The 25,492-nt window shown below is 41.7% G+C and overlaps 1 protein-coding gene and 1 long non-coding RNA gene across 2 annotated transcripts in view; both read left to right on the top strand.

The window, feature by feature from the left end:
- The first annotated feature begins 5,640 nt into the window (after positions 1–5,640).
- Positions 5,641–25,492, top strand: part of LOC123744641 (uncharacterized) — a 64,797-nt gene continuing 44,945 nt past the window's right edge. Inside the window, exons 1-2 of the long non-coding RNA XR_006771046.1 lie at positions 5,641–5,952; positions 17,323–17,440. This is a non-coding gene — a long non-coding RNA (uncharacterized lncRNA). The remainder of the gene's footprint in view (positions 5,953–17,322; positions 17,441–25,492) is intronic.
- Positions 23,407–25,181, top strand: LOC106611736 (transcription factor Sox-3). The gene has a single exon (XM_014212260.2). It carries the CDS (start codon positions 23,627–23,629, stop codon positions 24,527–24,529), a length of 903 nt encoding a protein of 300 aa, XP_014067735.1. The 5' UTR covers positions 23,407–23,626; the 3' UTR covers positions 24,530–25,181.

Consider the following 25,492-nt stretch of genomic DNA (forward strand, 5'->3'; position numbering starts at 1 on the left):
TTTGAGGACCTAAGCGAGATTTGATTGGGGGGCCCTCCAATTGGGGGGCAAAACATTTTAGTGTCCCCCTTATCTTGACATTGGAGATAAAAATGTACGTTTTAAAGATTGATTGCCGCAATTCCACTTTTGCCATGGGGCGGAGAGAAACTTTTGCAATTTTATTACAAATGTAATGCAATTCTACACATTTTGCCATGACATGCCATGCCATGTTAATATGATATCTGAGTGAGAATGGAGTTCAAGGTCCCTGGGCACATGCCCTGCGTGCCCGGATAGTATTCACCATGATTACTGGAAGTTTAGATAGCTTGCTAGACTACCAATCTAAAAATTGACATGGATAATTGTCATCTAATTGGGTGACTGACATAACAAGAGAAAAACTGCTGATGCATAACCACATTTCAAAATTGCGCCTGGTGTATTCTACTATTCATATTCTCAATAGTAGGTTGAGACGACTGAGTTCCTTGCTTAGCGGCCCCCTAGCGGCTGGGGCCGCTTATGCCTGGAGCTGGCTCTGACACTGACACACCTGAAAAGATTATACAGGCCCGATCTCTGCTCTCAGAGCTGTAATTTCTCCCTGATCAATATAATTATACTTCTCCACCTCACCCTCCCTAATGTCAATGGGCCAGACCGGTCCTGTTCTGTGTTGTTAATAAAGCTTCCACGCACGCACGCACGCACACACACACACACACACACACACACACACACACACACACACACACACACACACACACACACACACACACACACACACACACACACACACACACAGATAGAAATCAGCCTGTATGTCTGGGAAGACAATGGCAGAACAAGTCTGACTGTGTTCCTTCTCTTGGTTAGGGAGAGATGATACAGGAGCACCACACACAGATTTGGTTACATGGAACTTCCACTTAAAATGAGTTAATGTCACTATGGTTTGGTTGCAATACTGAAGATATTTACTATGTTGTTCCATGGATAAGTGTAGGGAGTTGACAAATGGCATTATAAATAGCATAAGGAGTCATTTTGCCTGTAGCCTATTAGACTGAAGTGTATTGTTGGGTGCCTTAAAAAACATCTTTATCAATCACAGATACTGTAAACTGGGGGCTTGAGCATACTCTTCTTGACTCCACTCCCAGACACGGGCCTGCATGAAACCAAACACCGGGACCTGTCTCACCCTTACAAAAAAAATAAAAAATAACATTTGCAGTGAAATAGCTTTATTCACAGCAATTTCACTTAAAATTCATATTATGTATTACATTTTATTAAATTGTACAATTTTAAGATCACATGTTAACACCACCTTTTCAAATATGAGGAGAATGACATGTTTTTACCTCACATGTGGAATTGCAAGTTCACGTGAAAAACAAACACTAATTTGCAGTTATATACAGTTGAAGTTGGAACTTTACATACATTTAGGTTGGAGTCATTAAAACTCGTTTTTCCACTACTCCACAAATTTCTTCTTAACAAACTATAGTTTTGCCAAGTCGGTTAGGACATCTACTTTGTGCATGACACAAGTAATTTTTCCAACAATTGTTAACAGTGTCACGGTTGTCGTAGGATGAAGTGGACCAAAGTGCAGCGTGATTATCGTTCCACATATTTTATTGATCTGTGAATCTATGCAATACATACAAATAAACTGAATAACAAAAACAACAAACCGTGACGCAGAGTTGAAAGATACACAAACTCAAAACCAATCTCCCACAAACCCAGGTAGAAAAAACACCTACGAGGACCAGCTGCCTCTAATTGTAGATCATCCCAAACAAAACCCAACATAGAAATACAAAACTAGAACATAACAGCATAGAAAAACTAAACTAGAAAAAAAAACCTGTCACGCCCTGTCACGCCCTACTCTACCATGCAAAATAACAGCTTTCTATGGCCAGGATGTGACAAACAGACAGATTATTTCACTTATAATTCACTGTATCACAATTCCAGTTAGTCAGAAGTTTACATACACTAAGTTGACTGTGCCTTTAAACAGCTTGGAAAATTACAGAAAATTATGTCATGGCTTTAGAAGCTTCTGATAGGCTAATTGACATCATTTGAGTCAATTGGAGGTGTACCTGTGGATGTATTTCAATGTCTACCTTCAAATTCAGTGCATCTTTGCTTGACATCATGGGAAAATCAAAAGAAATCAGCCAAGACCTCAGAAAAAAATGTAGACCTCCACAAGTCTGGTTCATCCTTGGGAGCAATTTCCAAACGCCTGAAGGTACCACGTTCATCTGTACAAACAATAGTACGCAAGTATAAACACCATGGGACCACACAGCCGTCATACCGCTAAGGAAGGAGACGCGTTCTGTCTCCTAGAGATGAACGTACTTTGGTGTGGAAAGTGCAAATCAAACCCAGAACAACAGCAAAGGACCTTGTGAAGATGCTGGAGGAAACAGGTACAAAAGTATCTATATCCACAGTAAAACAAGTCCTGTATCGACATAACCTGAAAGGCCGCTCATCAAGGAAGAAGGAAGAAGCCACTGCTCAAAACCGCCATAAAAAAGCCAGACTACGGTTTGCAACTGCACATGGGGACAAAGATCATACTTTTTGGGGAAATGTCCTCTGGTCTGATGAAACAAAAATAAAACTGTGACCATAATGACCATCATTATGTTTGGAGGAAAAGGGGGAGGCTTGCAAGCCGAAGAACACCATCCCAACCGTGAAGCACGGCGGTGGCAGCATTATGTTGTGGGGGTGCTTTGCTGCAGGAGGGACTGGTGCACTTCACAAAATAGATGGCATCATGAGGGAGGAAAATAAGGTGGATATATTGAAGCAACATCTCAAGACATCAGTCAGGAAGTTACAGCTTGGTCGCAAATGGGTCTTCCAAATGGACAATGACCCCAAGCATACTTCCAAAGTTGTGGCAAAATGGCTTAAGGACAACAAAGTCAAGGTATTGGAGTGGCCATCACAAAGCCCTGACCTCAATCCTATAGAATATTTGTGGGCAGAACTGAAAAAGCGTGTGCGAGCAAGGAGGCCTACAAACCTGACTCAGTTACCCCAGCTCTGTCAGGAGGAATGGGCCAAAATTCACCCAACTTATTGTGGGAAGCTTGTGGAAGGCTACCTGAAACGTTTGAGCCAAGTTAACCTCTATGGGCTAGGTGGGACGCTAGCGTCCCCCCCGTGGTGCACTCCATCAACAGCAGGTGCATTTCAAGAGCGGCAAATTTGAAACCAAATAAATGTCAAAATTCAAATTTTTCAAACATACAACTATCTTACACCCTTTGAAAGATAAACATCTCCTTAATCTAACCACGTAGTCCGATTTCAAAAAGGTTTTACGGCGAAAGCATAAAGTTAGATTATGTTAGGAGAGTACATTGACAATAGCTGTGTGTAATGTTTTGTCAATTCAAAGACAGGGTCACCAAAACCATAAAACCAGCTAAAATGATGCACTAACCTTTTACAATCTCCATCAGATGACACTCCTAGGACATGAATGTTAGACAATGCATGCATTTTTAGTTCTATCAAGTTCATATTTATATCCAAAAACAGCGTTTTACTATGGCATTGATGTTGAGGAAATCGTTTCCCTCCAATAACCGGCAGTCAAGTCAGCACCACAAATTAAATAATTAAAATTAGAAAACATTGGTAAAATATTATATTGTCATTTAAAGAATTATAGATTTACATCTCTTGAACGCAATCAACTTGCCAGATTTAAAAATAACCTTACTGGGAAATCACACTTTTCAATAATCTGAGCACTGCGCCCAGAAAAATACGCGTTGCGATACAGACTAGCCGCCATGTTGGGGAGATCTAAAATCGAAAATACTATGTAAATAATCCATTACCTTTGATTCTCTTCATCAGATGTCACTTCCAGGTATCACAGGTCCATAACGAATGTAGTTTTGTTCAAAAAAGCTCATCATTTATGTCCAAAAATCTCCGTCTTGTTAGCACATGATCTAAGCCCGCCGGACTTCACTTCATGAACGAGGGGAAAAAATATATTTACGTTCGTTCAAACATGTCAAACGTTGTATAGCATAAATCATTAGGGCCTTTTTTAACCAGAACATGAATAATATTCAAGGTGGACGAATGCATTCTCTTTTATAACGTATTGGAACGAGGGTACCCAACATGAACTCGCGCGCCAGAGTCTAATCGGCCATCACCGTTCCATGGCTCTTGTTCGGTCAGATCTCACAGTAAAAGACTCAAAACACTTTGTAAAGGCTGGTGACATCTAGTGGAAGCAATAGGAAGTGCCAAAACATTAATCAACCCCTGTGTGTTTCAATGGCATAGGCTTAAAGGTAATTCAACACATCAGGTATCCACTTCCTGTCAGAAAATGTCTCAGGGTTTTGCCTGCCAAATGAGTTCTGTTATACTCACAGACACCATTCAAACAGTTTTAGAAACTTTAGGGTGTTTTCTATCCATATATAATAAGTATATGCATATTCTAGTTACTGGGTAGGATTAGTAACCAGATTAAATCGGGTACGTTTTTTTATCCAGCCGTGAAAATACTGCCCCCTAGCCCCAACAGGTTAAACAATTTAAAGGCAATGCTACCAAATACTAATTGAGTGTATGTAAACTTCTGACCTACTGGGAATGTGATGAAAGAAATAAAGCTGAAATAAATCATTCTCTCTACTATTATTCTGACATTTCACATTCTTAAAATAAAGTGGTGATCCTAACTGACCTAAGACAGGGAATTTTTACTTGGATTAAATGTCAGGAATTGTCACAAAATCACACAAACATACATCACTATCGAGTATAACGTTGACTGCCTTATCGATTGCTGCCTCCCTTCTTAGCATGTTAGCATAGCTCCTTCTCAGAGCTTCATTGGGCCCCCATGCTCTGACAGATGGGAGGTTAAAGGCTTCTTAAATGTCTATATCAATCTGCAGGGTTGTCACGGTGACAAAGACGGAAACAGAACACCATTAGCTGTCAGGACGCGTCAAGGAGGATCATCAGAACAACATCCCAGAAGAGGATGGATGGCCCTCACTGTCACTATCTCTATGGACATTAGGGAGAGATCAGCCTCTAATGGCATTGCTGTAAATATCGAAAATGGTTTTGTAGTTTTAACTTCAATAATCACTAATATGCTTGTATTAAGTTAACCTGCTCAGATGACTTCTGAGGAAATTATGAAGTCTAGAATTGCAACATCCTTTATTACAGTGAATCTGATAACACTGACTGCATTGTTATATTTGTATTAATACGATCTGTTGAATACTAATATGGTTCTGACCCGGTCAGGGTATTGTCCTTTCATCGCCACACAACAAGCATTGTAGTCCATTCCCCTGGGATAGGAGACGTTTTGTTTTTGTTCTCTTTTCACACCAGCACTCCTTTTTGACACAGAGACTCCTCGCTCTTCTCTCCCGCTGCACTGCAGCCCTTTTCAAACTGGGAAGCTCCAGGTCAGTTTCCCTTGCCAAGTTTTACGGCCTGCCATGTTGACTATTCTGCTCAGCTATTTAAAAAATGTTGAATATCAACAATGGCTTTCACTGGTGCATTGTCAACTTTTGTATGAAGCAATCTTGGCTGAATGAGATGGGTCCCAGAGCAGGGAGGGCTCGGCTGTAGCGTGCACAGAGACACCACAGGCGCCTGCCTGGTTCTCCCTCTCTTGCTCTGCTGCAGGTGGGATCGAGGAGGCAGGAGCAGCCGCCCCTCTAGTCCCTGTCTCAGCCCAGCCGGTTGTGTCTGCATGGGGCTGGGCATTCCACCCACTCGTCAGTCCTCGCCGCGAGCCAATCCTCATCCCAAGGCCCCATCCCACCGGACCTGTCGTCTGGGAGCCACTGAACGTGTGACACCTCACACAGGGATCGGAGAGCAGGAGCCCCGGAGGCCAGTCAGAGCTGGGTGAGTGTCTGAGGGTGAGATGGTGGTGGTTGGGGAAATGTGAGGGAGGGTGGTGTAGAGAGAGATGGTATATGTCGTATGGTATGTTCTGTTCTCTGAGTTTTGTTCTCTGTAGCTCTATGCAGATCCAAGATAGCAGAAAATCTAACGGCAATAAGTTTGTGGTCCATCTGAGTCACAGTTGTTGGGTAAGAATGCATTCATTGTAAGATAAATCATGGAAACATTTTCAAGTCCAGTCTGGCAAAAATATCAAATGACTACAGATGATACAGATATCGAATTTTCTGTAAAGGTATCACATATTGGTCCGGATGCTATGATTGTATATTGTGTGTCTATTGAGCGGCAAGTTAGTAAAAATGATCAGGCAAAGATTCAAGACACAAGGTGGACAGGGCCAACAGAAGAGATAATGTGATTAAAGTGACTTTCAAAGCAGGTATGTCGCTTTAGATCAGAGCTCAAACTCAAACTGGCAATTTGGTGGTTTTCAAAATAAATGTGAAGGTTTGACAGACCCAATACAGCTTGTTGACTGTAATGTACTGACATGTTAACCTAGTGTACAGGGATGTAATAGGTATCACTTGTCAAGGATTCTAAATCAAACTTTAAAGACAACGCTCGTAACAGTTTATGTAATGCATGGCCCGATTCACTACTCCCTTCATATGCTTGAATGCCTCCACGTGTTTACGCGGCTGATCATGTGTTTGTACAATCCGTGTTTGCGTGAGTGAGTGAGTGAGTGAGTGAGTGAGTGAGTGAGTGAGTGAGTGAGTGAAAGACAAGAGGAAAAGATCAATGAGAGTGAGAGAGCTCCAGTTGGAGGTAGCTTAGTGCCACTGTGTTACTGTCAGTGAGGAGTGCAGTGAGTCTGTGAGACATCTCATCTCCTTTCCTCTCAGCAGCAGCTTGTATCTTCCATTGACACGTCAGTCTCCGGGGCATTGAGCTGTCCTCTTCAGCTGCACTGATCTCACCCCTGTTGTGGGACTGTGTTTGTCTGTGGGCATTACGATTCAACTCAGTACCGTCATATGCACAAAATAAACTATATATACAAAATATATACAGTACCAGTCAAAAGTTTGGACACCTACTCATTCAAGGGTTTTTCTTTGTTTTACTAGTTTCTAATTCGTAGAATAATACAAAGATGTCATCAAGACAAAGGGTGGCTACTTTGAAGAATCTCAAATCTCAAATATATTTAGATTTGTTTACACTTTTTTGGTTACTACATTATTCCATAGGTGTTATTTCATAGTTTTGATGTCTTCACTATTATTCTACAATGTAGAAAATAGTAAAAATAAACAAAACCCCAAACTTTTGACTGATACTGTATGTGGACATCCCTTCCAATTACTGGATTTGGCTTTTTCAACAACACCCATTTCTGACAGGTGTATCAGATCGAGCAAACAGCCGTGCGATCTCCATAGACAAACACTGGCAGTAGAATGGCCTTACTGAAAAGCTCAGTGACTTTCAATGTGGCACTGTCATAGAATGCTACATTTCAAGTCAGTTCGTCAAATTTCTTTCCTGCTATAGCTGCCCCAGTCAACTGTAAGTGCTGTTATTGTGAAGTGGAAACGTCTTGGAACAACAACGGTTCAGTCGCAAAGTGTTAGGCCACACAAACTCACAGAACAGGACTGCCGAGTGCTGAAGCGCATAGCGCGTAGAAATGATCTGTCCTCAGTTGCAACTCTCACTACTGAGTTCCAAACTACCTCTGGAAGCAATGTCAACACAAGAACTGTTTGTTGGGAGCTTTATGAAATGGGTTTCGATGGCCGAGCAGCCGCACACAAGCCTAAGATCACCATGCGCAATGTAAAGCATCGGCTGGAGTGGTGTAAAGCTCACCGCCATTGGACTCTGCAGCAGTGAAAATGCGTTCTCTGGAGTGATGAATCACCCTTTACGATCTAAAACGAAATACAATTGTATTGGTCACATAACATACAGTTGAAGTCTGAAGTTTACATACGCCTTAGCCAAATACCTTTAAACTCCATTTTTCACAATTCCTGACATTTAACCCGAGTAAAAATTCCATGTCTTAGGTCAGTTAGGATCACCACTTTATTTTAAGAATGTGAAATGTCAGAATAATAGTAGAGAGAATGATTTAGTTCAGCTTTTATTTATTTCATCACATTCCCAGTGGGTCAGAAGTTTACATACACTCAATTAGTATTTGGTAGAATTGCCTTTAAATTGTTTAACTTGGCTCAAACGTTGCAGCTAGACTTCCACAAGCTTCCCACAATAAGTTGGGTGAATTTTGGCCAATTCCTCCTGACAGAGCTGGTGTAACTGAGTCAGGTTTGTAGGCCTCTGGAAGTACTTTGGAAGTATGCTTGGGTCATTGTCCATTTGGAAGACCCATTTGCGACCAAGCTTTAACTTCCTGACTGATGTCTTGAGATGTTGCTTCAATATATCCACATAATTTCCCATCCACATAATTTTCCATCCTCATGATGCCATCTATTTTGTGAAATGCACCAGTCCCTCCTGCAGCAAAGCACCCCCACAACATGATGCTGCCACCCCCGTGCTTCACGGTTGGAGTGGTGTTCTTCAGCTTGCAAGCCTCCCCTTTTTTCCTCCAAACATAACAATGGTCATTATGGCCAAACAGTTCTATTTTTTTCATCAGACCAGAGGACATTTCTCCAAGAAGTACGATCCTTGTCCCCATGTGCAGTTGCAAACCGTAGTCTGCAGTTTTTATGGCAGTTTTGGAGCAGTGGCTTCTTCCTTGCGGAGCGGCCTTTCAGGTTATGTCAATATAGACCTCGTTTTACTGTGGATATAGATACTTTTGTACATTTTTCCTCCAGCATCTTCACAAGGTCCTTTGCTGTTGTTCTGGGATTGATTTGCACCAAAGTACATTCATCTCTAGGAGACAGAAAGTGTCTCCTTCCTTAGCAGTATGACAGCTGTGTGGTCCCATGGTGTTTATACTTGCATTTGTACAGATGAACATGGTACCTTCAGGCATTTGGAAATTGCACCCAAGGATGAACCAGAGTTGTGGAGGTCTACAATTTATTTTCTGAGGTCTTGGCTGATTTCTTTTGATTTGACATTTTTTACATTTTTTGTCATTTAGCAGATGCTCTTATCCAGAGCGACTTACAGTAGTGAATGCATACATTTCATTTCATGTATTTTTTATTTTTTTTGTGTACTGGCCCCCCGTGGGAAACGAACCCACAACCATGGCGTTGCACACACCATGCTCTACCAACTGAGCCACAGGGAAGGCCCTTAGACAACCTGGTGATCCCGGGCTCCCCCAGGATCACCATATCGATACCGAACTTAGCATGGACACCCGTTCGACATAGCGTGCTGCAGCCCAGAGCTCCTCAGCTCACTCGATCCGCCAACCTCAGCCTACCAGTGACTTGGATTACAGGCACATGCCACCGCGCCCATGATGTCAAGCAAAGAGGCACTGAGTTTGAAGGTAGGCCTTGAAATACATCCACAGGTACACCTCCAATTGACTCAAATGATGTCAATTCGCCTATCAGAGCTTCTAAAGCCATGACATAATTTTCTGGAATTTTCCAAGCTGTTTAAAGGCACAGTCAACTTAGTGTATGTAAACTTCTGACTCACTGGAATTGTGATACAGTGAGTTATCAGTGAAATAATCTGTCTGTAAACAATTGTTGGAAAAATTACTTGTGTCATGCACAATGTAGATGTCCTAACCAACTTGCCAAAACTGTAGTTTGTTAACAAGAGGTTTGTGGCGCGGTTGAAAAACAAGTTTTAATGACTCCAACCTAAGTGTTTGTGAACTTCCGACTTCAACTGTATTTAGTAGATGTTATTGCTGGTGTAGCGAAATCCTTGTGTTCCTAGCTCCAACAGTGCAGTAGTGTCTGCCAATTCACAACAATGCAGACAAATCTAAAAGTAAAATGAATATATAAATATTACGACGAGCAATGTCAGAGTTGCATTGACTAAAATACAGTAGAATACAGTATATACATATGAAATGAGTAAAACAGTATGTTAACATTATTAAAGTGACTAGTGTTCCATTATTAAAGTGACCAGTTATTCCATGTCTATGTACATAGGGCAGCAGCCTTTAAGGTGCAGGGTTGAGTAACCGGGTGGTAGCTGGCTAGTGATGGTTATTTAACAGTCTGATGGCCTTGAGATAGAAGCTGTCTATCGGTCCCAGCTTAGATGCACCAGTACTGACCTAGCCTTCTGGATGATAGCAGGGTGAACAGGCCTTGGCTCAGATGGTTGATGTCCTTGATGATCTTTTTGGCCTTCCTTTGACATTGGGTGCTGTAGGTGTCCTGGAGGGCAGGCAGAGTGCCCCCTATGATGCCTTGGGCAGACCGCACCACCCTCTGGAGAGCCCTGCGGTTTCACGAGGTTCAGTTGCCATACCAGGCGGTGATACAGCCCAACTGGATGCTCTCAATTGTGCATCTGTAAATGTTTGTGAGGGTCTTCTTCAGCCTCCTGAGATTGAAGAATCGCTGTTGCGCATTCTTCACCACACTGTGTATGTGGGTGGACCATTTATGATTGTCAGTGATGTGTACACCGAGGAACTTGAAGCTTTTCACCTTCTCCACTGCAGTCTCCAAAAGTCCACAATCAGCTCCTTTATTTTGGATAGGGAGAGATTGAATATGTCCGTAAACACTCCAGCCAACTGGTCTGCACATGCTCTGAGGATGCGGCTAGGGATGCCATCTGGGCCGGCAGCCTTGCGAGTGTTAACACGCTTAAATGTCCTACTCACGTCGGGCACGGGCACGGAGAACGAGATCCCACAGTCCTTGGGAGCGGGCCGCGTAGGTTGCACTGTGTAATCCTCAAAGCGGGTGAAGAAGGTATTTAGCTTGTCGATGAGCAAGATGTCAGTGTCTGCAACATGGCTGGTTTTTCTTTTGTAATCCGTTATTGTCTGCAGACCCTGCCACATACATCTCATGTCTGAGTCATTTTTGCCTGTTTGATTGCCTTACGGTGGGAATAACTACACTGTTTGAATTCAATCATATTAACAATTACCTTGCAGTGGTTAAATGCGGTGGTTCGCACTTTCAGTTTTCAGCGAATGCTGCCATCTATCCACGTTTTTTGGTTTGGGTATACACTTCCTGATGAACTCAGTCACTGTGTCCGTGTATACGTAACATATCCCAGTCCACGTGATCAAAACAATCTTGAAGCATGGATCTGGCAGTCCGACTGACATATCTGGGTTTGCCGGATGGTAGGAGAACACTACCTGCCCCAATGCATAGAGCCAACTGTAAAGTTTGGTGGAATATTGGTCTGGGGCTGTTTTTCATGGTTTGGGCTTGGCCCCTTAGTTCCAGTGAAGGGCAATCTTAACACTACTGCATACAATGACATTCTAGACTTTTCTGTGCTTCCAACTTTGTGGCATCAGTTTGGGGAAGGCCCTTTTCTGTTTACGCATGACAATGCCCCCGTGCACAAAGCGAGGTCCATACAGAAATAGTTTGTTGAGATCGGTCTGGAAGAACTTGACTGGCCTGCACAGAGCCCTGACCTCAACCACATCGAACACCTTTGGGATTAATTGGAACGCCGACTGCGAGCCAGGCCTAATTGCCCAACATCAGTTCCCAACCTCACTAATGCTCTTGTGGCTGAATGTAAGAAAGTCCCTGCAGCAATGTTCCAACATCTAGTGGAAAGCCTTCCCAGAAGAGTGGAGGCTGTAATAGCTGCAAAGGGGGGACCAACTCCATATTAATGGCCATGACTTTGGAATGAGATGTTCGACGAGCAGGTCTACCTTTGGTCATATAGTGTATGTGTCCTTCTGACTGAGATCCTCTTCATTCAATCCCCTGTACAAGTGAAAGACACTGGCTCTGAATGTAGTGTCACAAAGCACACCATGACAAACCATTAGGATTATAGCACCCAGTACTGGACCATAGATACGTTAGTTAGTCTATTCCTAGATATTGATAGTACTCCTAAAAGCCTGTTTCCCCCATTCAATGTTCTCTGTCAGTAATATACAGAACCTAATGTCCCGTAAGTGTGATTTGATCCTGTCTGTTTCAGTGGAGGCTGCTGAGGGGACAGCTCGTAAAAATATCTGGAACGGAGCAAATGGAATGGGACCAAACCCATAGAAACCATGTTTGATATATTTTATGCCATTCCAACGATTCCACTCCAGCCATTACCACGAGCCTGTCCTCTCCAGTGAAGGTGCCACCAGCCTCCTGTGGTGGCACCTTATTTTCCAGAATGGTGTCAGTCCTGATGTAATGGTCATGTGGTGGGAAGTGTGTTTTTGAGGGGGTATCTGTATTTTCTAATGTTCCGTGTTAAACCCCCCAAAAAAATATTTGTCCTCATTCCAGACTTTCCTTACTGCTTATGTAGACCACGCCCATGTTCAATTGATTTTCATACATTTGGTTACGTTACAGGCTTGTTCTAAAATGGATCAAATTCATTGTTTTCCTAATCAATCTACATACAATACCCCATAATGACAAAGCAAAAACAGGTTTTTAGACATTTTTGGCAATGTATTAAAAATTTAAAACAGAAATACCTTATTAACATAAGTATTCAGACCCCTTGCTATGAGACTCGAAATTGAGCTCAGGTGCATCCTGTTTCCATTGATCATCTTTGATGTTTATACAACTTGATTGGAGTCCACCTGTGGTAAATTCAATTGATTGGATATGATTTGGAATGGCACACACCTGTCTATGTAAGGTCCCACAGTTGACATTGCATGTCAGAGCAAAAACCAAGCCTTGAGGTCGAAGGAATTGTCAGAGAGCTCCGAGACAGGATTGTGTCGAGGCACAGATCTGGGGAAGGGAACTAAAACATTTCTGCAGCATTGAAGGTCCCCAAGAACACAGTGGCCTCCATCATTCTTAAATGGAAGAAGTTTGTAACCACGGAGATTCTTCTTAGAGCTGGCCGCCCTGCAAAAGTGAGTAATTGGGGGAGAAGGGCCTTGGTCAGGGAGATGACAAGGAACCCGCTGGTCACTCTGACAGAGCTCCAGAATTCCTAGGTGGTGATGGTAGAAGGACAATCATCTTTGCAACACTCCACCAATCAGGCCTTTATGGTAGAGTGGCCAGACAGAAGCCACTCCTCAGTAAAAGGCACATGACAGCCCGCTTGGAAATTGCCAAAAGGCACCTAAAGACTCTCAGATTATGAGAAACATAATTCTCTGGTCTGATGAAACCAAGATTGAACTCTTTGGCCTGAATGCCAAGCGTCACTTCTGGTGGAAACCTGGCACCATCCGTACGGTGAAGCATGGTGGTGGCAGCATCATGCTGTGGGGATGTTTTTCAGCGGCAGGGACTGGGAGACTAGTCATGATCAAGAGAGACCCTTGATGAAAACCTGCTCCAGAGTGCTCAGGACCTCAGACACAGCCAAGACAATGCAGGAATGGCTTCAGGACAAGTCTCTGAATGTTCTTGAGTGACCCATCCAGAGCCCTGACTTGAACCCGATCGAACATCTCTGGAGAGACCTGAAAATGGCTGTGTAGGACACTCCCCATCCAACCTGACAGAGCTTGAGAGGATCTGCAGAGAAGAATGGGGAAACTCCCCAAATAGACTTGAGGATGTTATCCCTGCCAATGGTGCTTCAACAAAGTAAGGAGTAAAGGTTCTGAATACTTATGTAAATGTGTTTTTCTATTTTTCATAAATTTGCCCAAATTTCTAAAACCTGTTTTTGCTTGTCATTATGGGGTATTCTGTGTAGATTGATGAAAAACTATTTAATCCATTTTAGAATAAGGCTGTAACGTAACAACATTTTGAAAAAGTAAAGGGGTCTGAATGTTTATAGACCCTGGTAAGGCAGTGAGTGAGTTGATGTCTTGCTACCTCTGGAGCACTAGCGGTTCTGGGGGGGGGGGGTGCCCCTGTGACAACAATTTTGGACCCCCTTCTAGCACCCCTAAATGTGGAGTATGAAATAATTTTTACATAACTAATTTTTGCTATCATTCTTTTTTTACATCCGTTATTAGACAGTGGCAACGATGATGATTATGAACATGGTATTTTGCCTGCTAATGCCTGCAATGCAGTGAAGAAAACGATATGACAACAATAACGTCTAATGTAACTGGCCCCTCTAACAGTACAACTGGCCCCAGCTTGCCCCCCCCCCAGTTGAAATGGTCTAGAACCGCCACTGGTCTGGAGATCCAGCCGGCAGCACAGTCCTCTGTCTCACCTCTCAAAGTGAGCTCAGCTCACCCCTCGTTACCTCAGGAAAGGTGCCACCAGCAGCACCCTCCTTTCAGACTCAGGCCATCCATTATCCTGTCAACACTCCTACTTCCCCACCTTAGTTTGGGCTGAATTTAGAACACTGTCTGTAATGAAACCACCAGTAATCGCCCAAACGCATCTCGTCACGCTCAAGGTAATTAATATATTTGGAGGGCGATGGCTAACTCTTAATTAAATTATGCCTCTTTTAATGAGACCGTGACTGAGACTAAATGTATGGCCACTATCTCCATTATCAAGTGCTTGGTGCGCAACAGAGATTTGTCATTTTCCTCCAAATCACTCGCAGATTAGGTTTAATGACGCTCATGATTAATCTATCAATTTATACTTGTTTGTTTCTCTCTTAAACATATAATAAATTACATTTTGTAATTACCTCAGCCAGCTTTGGCTACTGTAAAAGCCTCCATTTCTGCAATTAATGCACAAAGTATTCCTATTATATATACATTTTTAGGGAAAATACAGATAACTTCATGGTATTAATCATATTACAAAATTGGATGTTTTTAATTAATTCAAGATACACTCCGAAAATTAATTGCGCATTCTCACAATACTATCTTAAACTAATGAAGGCTCGACAAAGAGACTGTTTAATTTTTTTTAAAGGGGCCAGATTAGTGGGATCTCAATTATGGCTAAAACAAAAGCCAGTCGCTTGCTAGGGCATGGCGCAAAGAAAGAAAATGACGCTTCAGCACTTTCTCCCAAACAAAAAAAGGAGAACGTTTCTATTGTTTTTGGGGAACTGTAGAACATGGCAATGATTCAAAAGATACATGAGAAATAATGAGCGCTGTAATTAGCCATGCAGTAGGCAATAACAGTCTTTAAAATGATAATGCAGAGTAGACAGAGGTGGTTCATAAAAGGTGATTTACAGGCGACAACATCACTAAACAGGATGGCATCATCAGCCTGCAGACAGACAGTGTATTGTGTTATAACCTCAGCAGCCTGGGGTTGAACAATGGCATTAAGCATACTGTACACTTAGAAGTTAAGGTGTCTTGAAGAACCTTTTGGGTTGTCACACCGGAGGCTCCTTGAGAAAACCCCTCTGAAAATGGTCTTTCAAGAACCCCTTCTGAAAGGGTATTGGACGAACCCCTGTGTAAAGGTTCAAACCAGAATTGAAGCTACAAAACTGTCAGTGTTCAACCTGAACATATACAGCAGAACAGATTAACAGGAATTATATTTATGTTAATATCTATCTTAAAACCACGCCCCTACTAAGCCTCGCCTCCACTCCAGGATTCCTCCAAGGAACCCTTTGCTACATTGAACCATTAAAAGGTTCCTCCAAGAACCTCTAAAAAACAACGAAGTTGCAAATATGAACCATTGACTAGCAATCCACAAGGTTACAGACCACCACATATACAGTGCTACAGTTAATACAGAAAGGAGATGGATGGAGGTGATTGGCCCATAGGGTCAATTGAGATGATAGAGATTACAACACATTTTAATACGAGGGCATTTTCAGTAGAGGAAGTTCTCAGCAACCGAATCTGATCTCACGCAAACATAGAAGTAGTCATGTTACATCCTCATTTTAAAACAATGGATTGTTATAACAGCCAGCTTGATTCAGTGGCTCAGTAGAAAAAAAACATATGACATTTTCTGCTTAATTAAAACTGAATCAAAATTTGCTTTGAATGGTCATAATCTTATAATTCCGGGTATTTTAGTAATTTTTTTTTAATTTAACGCACCATATACCAAATGTGCTGTTATGGATGTTTTTTTAATTGTCCATACTAAAAGTAAGGGATTATTGTTTTAAAATGTGCTCTAGGGAGCAAATTGAAAGCGTATATTCATTTAAAATGCTTCTTTTCTAATGCCCTTTTTATGTGACATACGTTCATTAAGGCTTTGAGGTACATTGGTCAATAACCCTTATATAAAATGCATATTTTACTTAAGGAGTCCTTCAGGCATCACAAAATGATTGCCTACCATTGCCTTGACTAAGTCTATTCAACATATTCACACATTAAGTGTGTGTTATATATTCTAAAAAGACAAGTAAACAACCCATTATGTTTTAGCGTTTGCAATAGTCATTTAAAATAACCTATTCTAGAGAGGAAGCAGGTATTGCTACAGCCTGACTAAATTTAGGCCTGTGCCCAGGAGGTTGGTGGCACCTTAATTGGGGAGGACGGGCTCGTGGTAATGGCTGGAGCAGAATCAGTGGAATGGAATCAAATACATCAAACACATGGTTTGATGCCATTCCCTTATTATGAGCCGTCCTCCCCTAGGCAGCCTCCACTGGGCCTGAGAGTTGTAGCTCAAAAGTGACTGCATCTTGTGTCTGTGAGGTGAGCTGCTGTCTTCTCAGTGAGTGTGTGGATGTGTATCGGTGAGTAGGCGAGTCGGTGGGTGTGCTTGAGAAAAAGTGTTTGTGGTTCCGACCACGAGTACGACACCAAGCAAGAGCAACAAATCCCAAGGTGGCGAGCCTCAGGACACTCTCTTGGCTAAGTGAGATGAAGCAGAGAGAGTGCTGGGTGGTCACGCCTTGTCTGCTGATGACAGTGATGGGTTAAAGAGATTACACCAGGGTCTCTGTGTGTCAGCAGCCGTGGGCCGGCCCTCCTCACACTGAAACACAATGAGCAACGACATGCTTGGGCTGCTGGGGGGGGGGGGCTCCGTTTCAGGCATTCCTCACAAACAGCTACAGGGGGAAAATAACATGTTGCATGTTGTCTTTGCTTCTCAGCTCAACTGAGACGCTTATATTCCAGCGGGCCCAACAAGGTGGCCAGTTGGGTGGTGGTGGTGAGTGCGGACGTAATATAGCGTCTCAGAGCTGAGCTGAGCCTCATCGGTACAATGACAACACACCAAATGACTCATCTGAAGCAGTGGCAAGACCTTTTCATTAGCCCTGGTGGACAGATGACACACCACTAAAGCTCGTTGGCAGCCTGTGAAAAAGGGAAATGAGTTCTGTTCTGAATGCTTGTTTTTCTTCTCTTTGAAGGTATGAAGGACAGGCCCTCTGTCTTAATGACTGACTGACTCGCAGACATGGCTTTCAACAACATGGTCGGTCCTAGAGGAGGAAATGATGCTCTAACAGTCACACAACCCAACACACGGTGAGTTGAATAGAGCCCCCTTCTCCTTTCCCCATCTCTCTCGATTCATTAGGCCAGACTACATTGCAATAGCAACGTCGCTCAAGGTTTGCTATGAAGGAACCACGAGTATAAGTGTGGGTGCAGAGACAGTTAGCGGTGAAGGACACATCCACTGCCACTGCTTCATCCTCTGGTTCACAGTCACCCAGCCCTCCTGGGGGAAGTGGGATGCATGAGGATGCATTGAGAGCAGTGAGAGCAGTGATGCTACACAGACAGGCCTGTCTTCCACCATTAGTGTGGAATTACCAAATGTTTAAGAGTTGTTGCATAGTCTGTTCTCTGCCATGTGTTCATAGAGAGAGGGGGGTGCAGAAAATCTCTTGTGTTTTATTTTGAAATCAAATTATTTCGTTTTTCTTTTATGGAGCTCACATATTTCCTAAATATGTATTTACAGATGGCTTACTCTCCTTGTCATCGACTGTTTCTCGAAATGGTGCTAACGTAATGGATAAATGTTAAATGAACCGTGAACAAATGAATCACTGCTAATAGTGCACTGTCCAACTACTTGATGTGCTACAGGGATGTACAAGCTGCTGCATGATGCGAACTAGTGTGATAGATATCGGGAGGATTACGAAACAGTCAGTAATTCGCAAGTGATGATGTTGTTCATCGTTAGCAATAAACCGCAACATTTTAGTATCTTATTGTCTGTAACTGACACTTAACCTTTGGTGTTCCATAGGCTATTACGCAATGCACGTCATGGTCTTAATAACAGTCTATAGACAGCCGATTGAAAATATACTGTACAAAAATATGAATAAGAATAATGAATATAAATTAACATTATTTTATAAATTAATTAACAACAATGTATGCCCTTTTAGTTTTATTCATAGACATAGAACATGTATTTTTTTTATTATATATTCATCATTATTTAACTTTTCAAAATCATTAATTTGGGTGATTCAAAGCTATGGTCATTTTGTCAATGTAATTAGCACATTATGTAATCTCTGGTGAAATGTGATTAGAAGCTAAAATGATTCCACAGTCAGTAATGACCTTGCATTACATACAGACATTAAACACGTTAAAATATATACGCAGCAAGGCATGCGGTTAATAACATTAAATATCTACAGGAGCATGAGTTCGTTCAAATGTTACGACTTTTACAACAAATGAGGGTAGTAACCCCGCTCTACCGCCCTTCCTTGAAGTGGCCCGTGCATATTATTTTACCTGTGGTAAAACGAGGGAAGACGCAACCATTTACACTGACACAATGGGAACAGCAGACCGTGTGTAAATTGCATCTTCATTTGCATTCCTGGTCCAAAAATCATGCAAATCTTAATGAGACAGTCTCTATTGTGGCTGTAATTGAAAAGCCATTCTTTGTTAATTACTGTTTCTCAAAGGCCTTGTCCGCAGTCACTGAGCTGAAACAAAAAAGTTATTGATTCCAGAGGCCGTGGGGTTTAAATGGACATCTAACGCAATGGTTTATAGTCTGTTTGAGGGGATATCCATATTTTCCCAGGCCAAAATGATAGTTTTCCCCCTTGGATTAAATAAAGAACGGTGGGGATCCGTTTCGCATTTCTATCCGCACATGTTTTCTTTTAATGTATGCCAACAAAGCCTATAGCCAGCAACCAAACCGCTGTTATTTATTAATCAGTCTATTGATAAGGCTAGTTAAATACCCCAGATAACTCTCTCTATTCATATTGGGGGATTTAAATCAGTATATAGTCTTTATTCAAATTATAAAACAAATACACTGCCACGTCTAATATATTTCTTTTTAGTGGGGATATTATAGAATATTAAATTTACCATGCGCCTTCCAGCACATTGTCCGTCCTGAATTCAATTTCTCTGACCAAAAGCCCTATTCAGTAAGCTTACATAGGGACATTGTGCAGACTAACTGCATGCCCTTTCAATGGGGGAATTAATGCACCTTGTGTCAATTAGACCGAATTAGAATGAATTTTAAGTCGCCTAAAGCCCTGCGCAAATATCGTTGTTCATTATATACTTTTTAGTAGGCTATATCCTCTTATCATATTGTGCGGATATGCGATAGCGGGCCTTTCTGTAATTTCCATATTGTTTATTTACTGCTCATTAATACGATTCAGATCAGGAGTGAAATAGAGATTATTCAACATGATGGGTCGTAAATGTATTAGTCTTTCATTTGAGGAATACGTTTTTATTCAATCATTTTTATTTTTAAAAAACGGTATACATTGGACTATAAAAGAAAAATGACTTGAAGGGTTACCCAAGCTTGTTCCTGTCAGTGAATGGGAGCTCTTGGCCAATTGTTGCTGAGAGGCCTTCTGAGGGGGCTGATGCAGTTTATCGAAAGAGGTTTTAGTGTGTCTTGGTTTATATTTTATAGGACTTGATTAAAAATATAGTATTTTCATTTGTCACTCAATTGCTGCATCCCTTGGTGTTGCATGACTAGTTAATCCAATTAAAATGAAGGGCTTGTTCAGAAATAAACGAATATCAGATATGGTAACTCAACTGGCATTGTTTGCATGCTGGTTGCACATTACTCTGCATACCTGAACATTCATACATTTGCTTCAAACACTTTCAACAGTGTGTTTCTGCAAGCCGTGACGCTGCAGGCCATGGGGCCCGAGGGGCATGGAGCTCGCGAGGCCGAACACTGGCAGGCTTTGCTGGTGGTCCTCCTCGCCCTCCGCTTTCGTTAATTAGGAAATGAGGTGCACAGAGGCCCTCATTACCGAACCCCGGGTAACATCGAGTTTTCCTTTTCCCGCTGTCTGGTCGATTTCCATAAGAAGATTACAAGCGGATAAGTTTGTGAATCTTCCCAGATAAACAAATAACTGCTTTCTGAATTAGATGGGTTAACCCAAGCACTAATTAGAGGTTAGCGACAAGTCCTGTGCTCTGTTGATGGCGGATCAATCAACAAAGCTTTTCAATTGATTAACGTCTAGGTTAATCAATATGTTGTTCTATGAGCTGGATAGCAAGTGTTGAACTGCGTTTCTATGGTATTGATTTACATTAATACTGTGTATTCAACTAAATTGAATGTAGGCTACTCTTTCTCTGACAGACATGTTTTGAAAGTGAATTCCATTCGTTAGATTTATTAAAGGTCCAATGCAGCCGTTTGTATCTCAATATCAAATCATTTCTGGGTAACAATGAAGTAAGTACCTTACACTGTGATGGTTTTTAATGAAAATTGTGAAAAATAAACTACAATTGCTTCTTAGCAAACAGCAATTTCTCAGTAATTTTGCTAGTACTATCTGGGAGTGGCCTGAGTGGGGAGGGGAAAACTAGCTGTTATTGACAGAGGCTTGGAACTCTCTTTCTTATTGGTCTATTAACTCATCTACCACCTAGGGAAGTCACCAAGCAGGCCAAAACTCCATCCCATCAAAACAGGCTGAAATTTCAGGTGGTCTTTGCAAACAGCTCTTACACTAAAAGGGCATTATCATTATTTTTTTACAATGTCACAGTATTATTCCAACCTCATAGTGTGGAAATACATACAGAACATGGGGAAATCACGTTTTTGACTGCACTTGGCTTTTAAGTCAAATGTAATATCCCCCTATATTTCAACATCATAAGTTTGGGTGTGGCGGCAGGTAGCCTAGTGGTTAGAGCGTTGGACTAGTAACCGAAAGGTTGCGAGGTTGAATCCCGGAGCTGACAAGGTAAAATTATGTCGTTCTGCCCCTGAACAAGGCAGTAACCCCACTGTTCCTAGGCCGTCATTGAAAATAAGAATTTGTTCTTAACTGACTTGCCTAGTTAAATAAAGCTTTTTAAAAAATGTAGGCTTGTTTATTACATCAGATTGTTATGGGTACATGGACTATAGATTATATTATTTAATGTCAAGCCTTGATAATTATTTTGTTGTAAATCCTATGCTATTCTGTTGAAAAGAGGTGACAATAGTCTATTTAAAGTTTTGATATCAAATAATCTCACCTTTCGATTTTGAAATCCAATTCACATGCATAAATATGCTTACCCATGATATCAATACATTAGATGGGTTCCTGAAATAAAACATAGACATTTGGAACTTCTTTAGATTTAATAGTGAGGTCATTAGTGTGCAGAATTCCTTTTCGTTAATATTTCCAATCCTTAATCGCTCCCAGATCTGTGGTGCTCAATATTGAGTGGCGGAGGTATTGATTTGGGACGTTTTTGATGGGCGAAGCACGTGTAGTCATTAGCAGGTGTCAAGTTTTCCCGAGGGCTGGGAGAAAGTCTCACCTCGGTTTCAACAGCTAAACAGGAACCGTGTGTTTCGGGTATTGCGGTGACCATATTAATAACCATTAGCACTGCAGAGTGAAAACGTTTTACGCACAAGAGCTGTCGAATTTCACGACGAAGTAGCGTAAATATATATTAACTTTCTCAGAGCACCAATCAACCCTTGCTTCAAAACAAAGTATTGAGAGGGAGGCTGTAGGCAGTCTTCTCTCCACAAGAGGTCGTTGATGTATCAAGGTTTTATCTTTCGCCGCTGTACCATTCCCAATGTTGGCTGTTTTGAGAATTGGCTACTGAGATTAACCAAAACTAGTCGAGAAATAGAAAGTGAATCCGCACTTGCAAACATCAATGGACATGGTAAACAAAACATTTAATCCAATATTGTGCCAATTACGCACACTTACTGTGCAGTTTATTTTAAATAACCCACATTTAAATTTAAAACATCTTCAGTGTCATGCTGTTTTGATTAATCAGACTTTTTGTCAATATGTTAATTTAATAAATACATTCTAATTCAATTCATGATAAATCCCCATTTGAAAATGACAAGTACACACATTTTCAATATATTAACAAATTGTTTGCTGTCTGACATTGGCTGCAATTGAAATGGTGTTTACAAAAACACTTCTGTATGAAGGAGCACGCTAACCTCAAGTCATATATAGATGCCAATCTACAATTCTAAGCTATTATCTTGATATTTAAGGAGGGGCGAGTATTCATGAATGAATGGAGAGAATAATAGCACTTTTCTGCCTCGATATTTGCCTTGCACTCATAGGTCTATCTATACAGGCATTGGAACCCCGCCTCCAGTCACCACTTGAATGGGATTATTTGATTTCCACCTTTTTCTTTATCAAGACCGTTTAGAAATTATGAAGTTACGTCTGTAATGACATGATTTGCTAGAGTTTTATGCATGGTTTATTTTTTTATGATCAGTCATGTCTATAGCACGTACAAACTCAAACCTATATATTTAACTATTAGGATAATATATTTGATGATCAAGTTGACTTGAATTATCGACGTGATCCGTTCCATCAAACTTATTCGTTTCATTTTAAAACCCTAAAACCCTAAATAGGCTATGATTCAGTTTGTTTCATTAAGATTTCAGCCATTTTCTAAAATGTTTCTTGCATGTGAAGTAACTTACATTTTAACGTCTCAATATACATATATACATGTATAGTTTGTTTGAATTACTTCAGATTAACTATAATTAAGCAATAAGGCCAGAGGAGGTGTTGTATATGGCCAATATACCACGGCTACGGGCTGTTCTTAGGCATGACGCAACAAACCCAGAGGTGTCTTATTGCTATTATAAACTGGTTACCAACATAATTAGACAATAAAATAAATGTTTTGTCATACCCATGGTATACGGTATGATATACCACGGCTGTCAGCCAATCAGCATTCAGGGCTCGAACCACCTAGTTTTTAAATCTAATTTAACTGTTTTATAAGGTGTTCTTTATGTATCAAGTTGAATCTATCCCTTTCCTTCTACAACTCCAACCCCAAACAGAGCACTGTCCAACTCAATTCGGTAGACGAAGCCGTGCTGTGATTGGTCGGGAGCAACGCATTGTTTCGCTGTCAATCCAAATCACATGACCCGGGAACTAATAACAGCTGAGGTTGGCAGACAAGTTTGCAGAGTTCTGTTTCAGAGCGAACTGATGAGCACTGAGAAATTGGAAGCACCTGAAAAACTAACATTGCCTGAGCGTCTTTTGACAACTTTTTTTTTTCCTCACATGAGACTGGTCAGTACTATTTCTATCTCTCTTGTCTTTGACGGTATTTTGTTCAACTTTATCCACACCTGAGAGTGAACATTTCAAAGCCGTTTGAATGTATAACATGATGGAAACCGAGATCAAGAGCCCACTCCCGCAGTCCAATTCGGGCTCAGCGGCGGGCAACAAGAACAACAGTGCCAACGACCAGGACCGGGTGAAGCGGCCTATGAATGCTTTCATGGTGTGGTCTCGTGGACAGCGGAGAAAGATGGCACAAGAGAACCCTAAAATGCACAACTCTGAGATTAGCAAGCGGCTCGGTGCAGACTGGAAACTTTTGACCGACGCGGAGAAGAGACCCTTCATCGACGAGGCCAAGCGTCTGCGCGCCATGCACATGAAGGAGCATCCGGATTACAAATACCGTCCCCGCAGGAAGACCAAGACCCTGCTCAAGAAAGACAAGTATTCTTTGCCTGGAGGACTTCTGGCGCCAGGTGCCAATGCTGTCAACAACGGCGTCTCGGTGGGACAGCGGATGGACAGTTATGCTCACATGAATGGCTGGACAAACAGTGCGTACTCCCTCATGCAGGACCAGTTGGCCTACCCTCAGCATCACAGCATCAACAGCCCTCAGATTCAGCAGATGCACCGGTATGAGATGGCAGGGCTTCAGTACCCCATGATGTCCTCGGCGCAGACCTACATGAACGCAGCATCCACGTACAGCATGTCCCCCGCATACACACAGCAAACCTCCAGTGCCATGGGCTTGGGTTCCATGGCCTCCGTGTGCAAGACCGAGCCGAGCTCACCACCTCCGGCGATTACTTCTCACTCCCAGAGAGCGTGTTTGGGGGACCTGAGGGATATGATCAGCATGTACCTGCCTCCCGGTGGCGACAGCGCGGATCACGCGTCCCTGCAGACCAGTCGGTTACACAGTGTACATCCGCACTATCAGACCGCGGGGACTGGCGTGAACGGAACGCTACCCCTAACCCACATTTGAAACAAATGACTATAAACTTAAGTACTTCGTATACTTGAACATTTTGATTGCTAAAATAATCGCCGTTCAGTAGTTAAAAAAAGAATAAAAAAAATAATACATTTTATTTTTTATCTCAATGAGTTGTCCATTTTAAAGCATTTTAAAACTACATATCCTGGACTGAAACTGACTGTTCAGTCCACCAGAGTAAATTGCATTGCAAATAGGCTTTTATCATGATTTATAAGCAATCAACTTCTGTAGAAGAATTGGACTTCTATATTTTAATAATGCCATCATATTTTCTCTGAAAAAGGCATCTGGCCTCGTGAAGAGGCGTTGTATTTCAGAAAAGCTGGATTGAGTTGGTTCATACGTGTTTACAATTAATTTGTAGAATGTCAGTGTCGGCTGTGTCCAAATCTTTGTAGTCTTTTTCTTCATGACCTAGGTTTTAATGAAATGTAAGACTGCGGGTCGCAAGTGCAAGTTTTTATTTATAGTAATTTTTTTAAATGTTATAATGTTCCATTTGACATTTTTCTGTGGTTTTTAGTCAGCTTAACCCATATCATGGGCCAAGAGGAGGTTTTATTTAAAACTGACGTTTCTACTTATTTTAAGACCATCCTCTATTCTTAAATGATGAATAAATTTGTACGAAACAAGATTACTGAGTCATGTGTGTTTTGGTGATTGTGTGGGGTATGAGCCACCTGATGAGTACTTATCGATGGGGGATGTGACGTGAGTTTGATGGGTGAAATCTGTCAGGTATCATAGGCCATAGGAAATGCCGCTTCACAGAATGAAATGAGTGTAACGTTGAAAAGCAAAGTGATTTATCTTAGGCGATGGGTCTAACGAAGTGTGACTAACGAGAACTCAAAACATGACGGATGAACACGGTCTTGTATAACTAAAGTTTTCATCACCTCTTCCACCTAAAATAGGCCCACCTAAAATAGGCCTACTGCAAAC

Source organism: Salmo salar, chromosome ssa09 (assembly GCF_905237065.1).
Source record: "Salmo salar chromosome ssa09, Ssal_v3.1, whole genome shotgun sequence".
Lineage (NCBI taxonomy): Eukaryota > Metazoa > Chordata > Actinopteri > Salmoniformes > Salmonidae > Salmo > Salmo salar.

What these genes read in the sequence shown, in the direction of transcription:
- LOC106611736 (XM_014212260.2), top strand. Translation starts at nt 23,627, where the DNA reads ATGTATAACATGATGGAAACCGAGATCAAGAGCCCACTCCCGCAGTCC.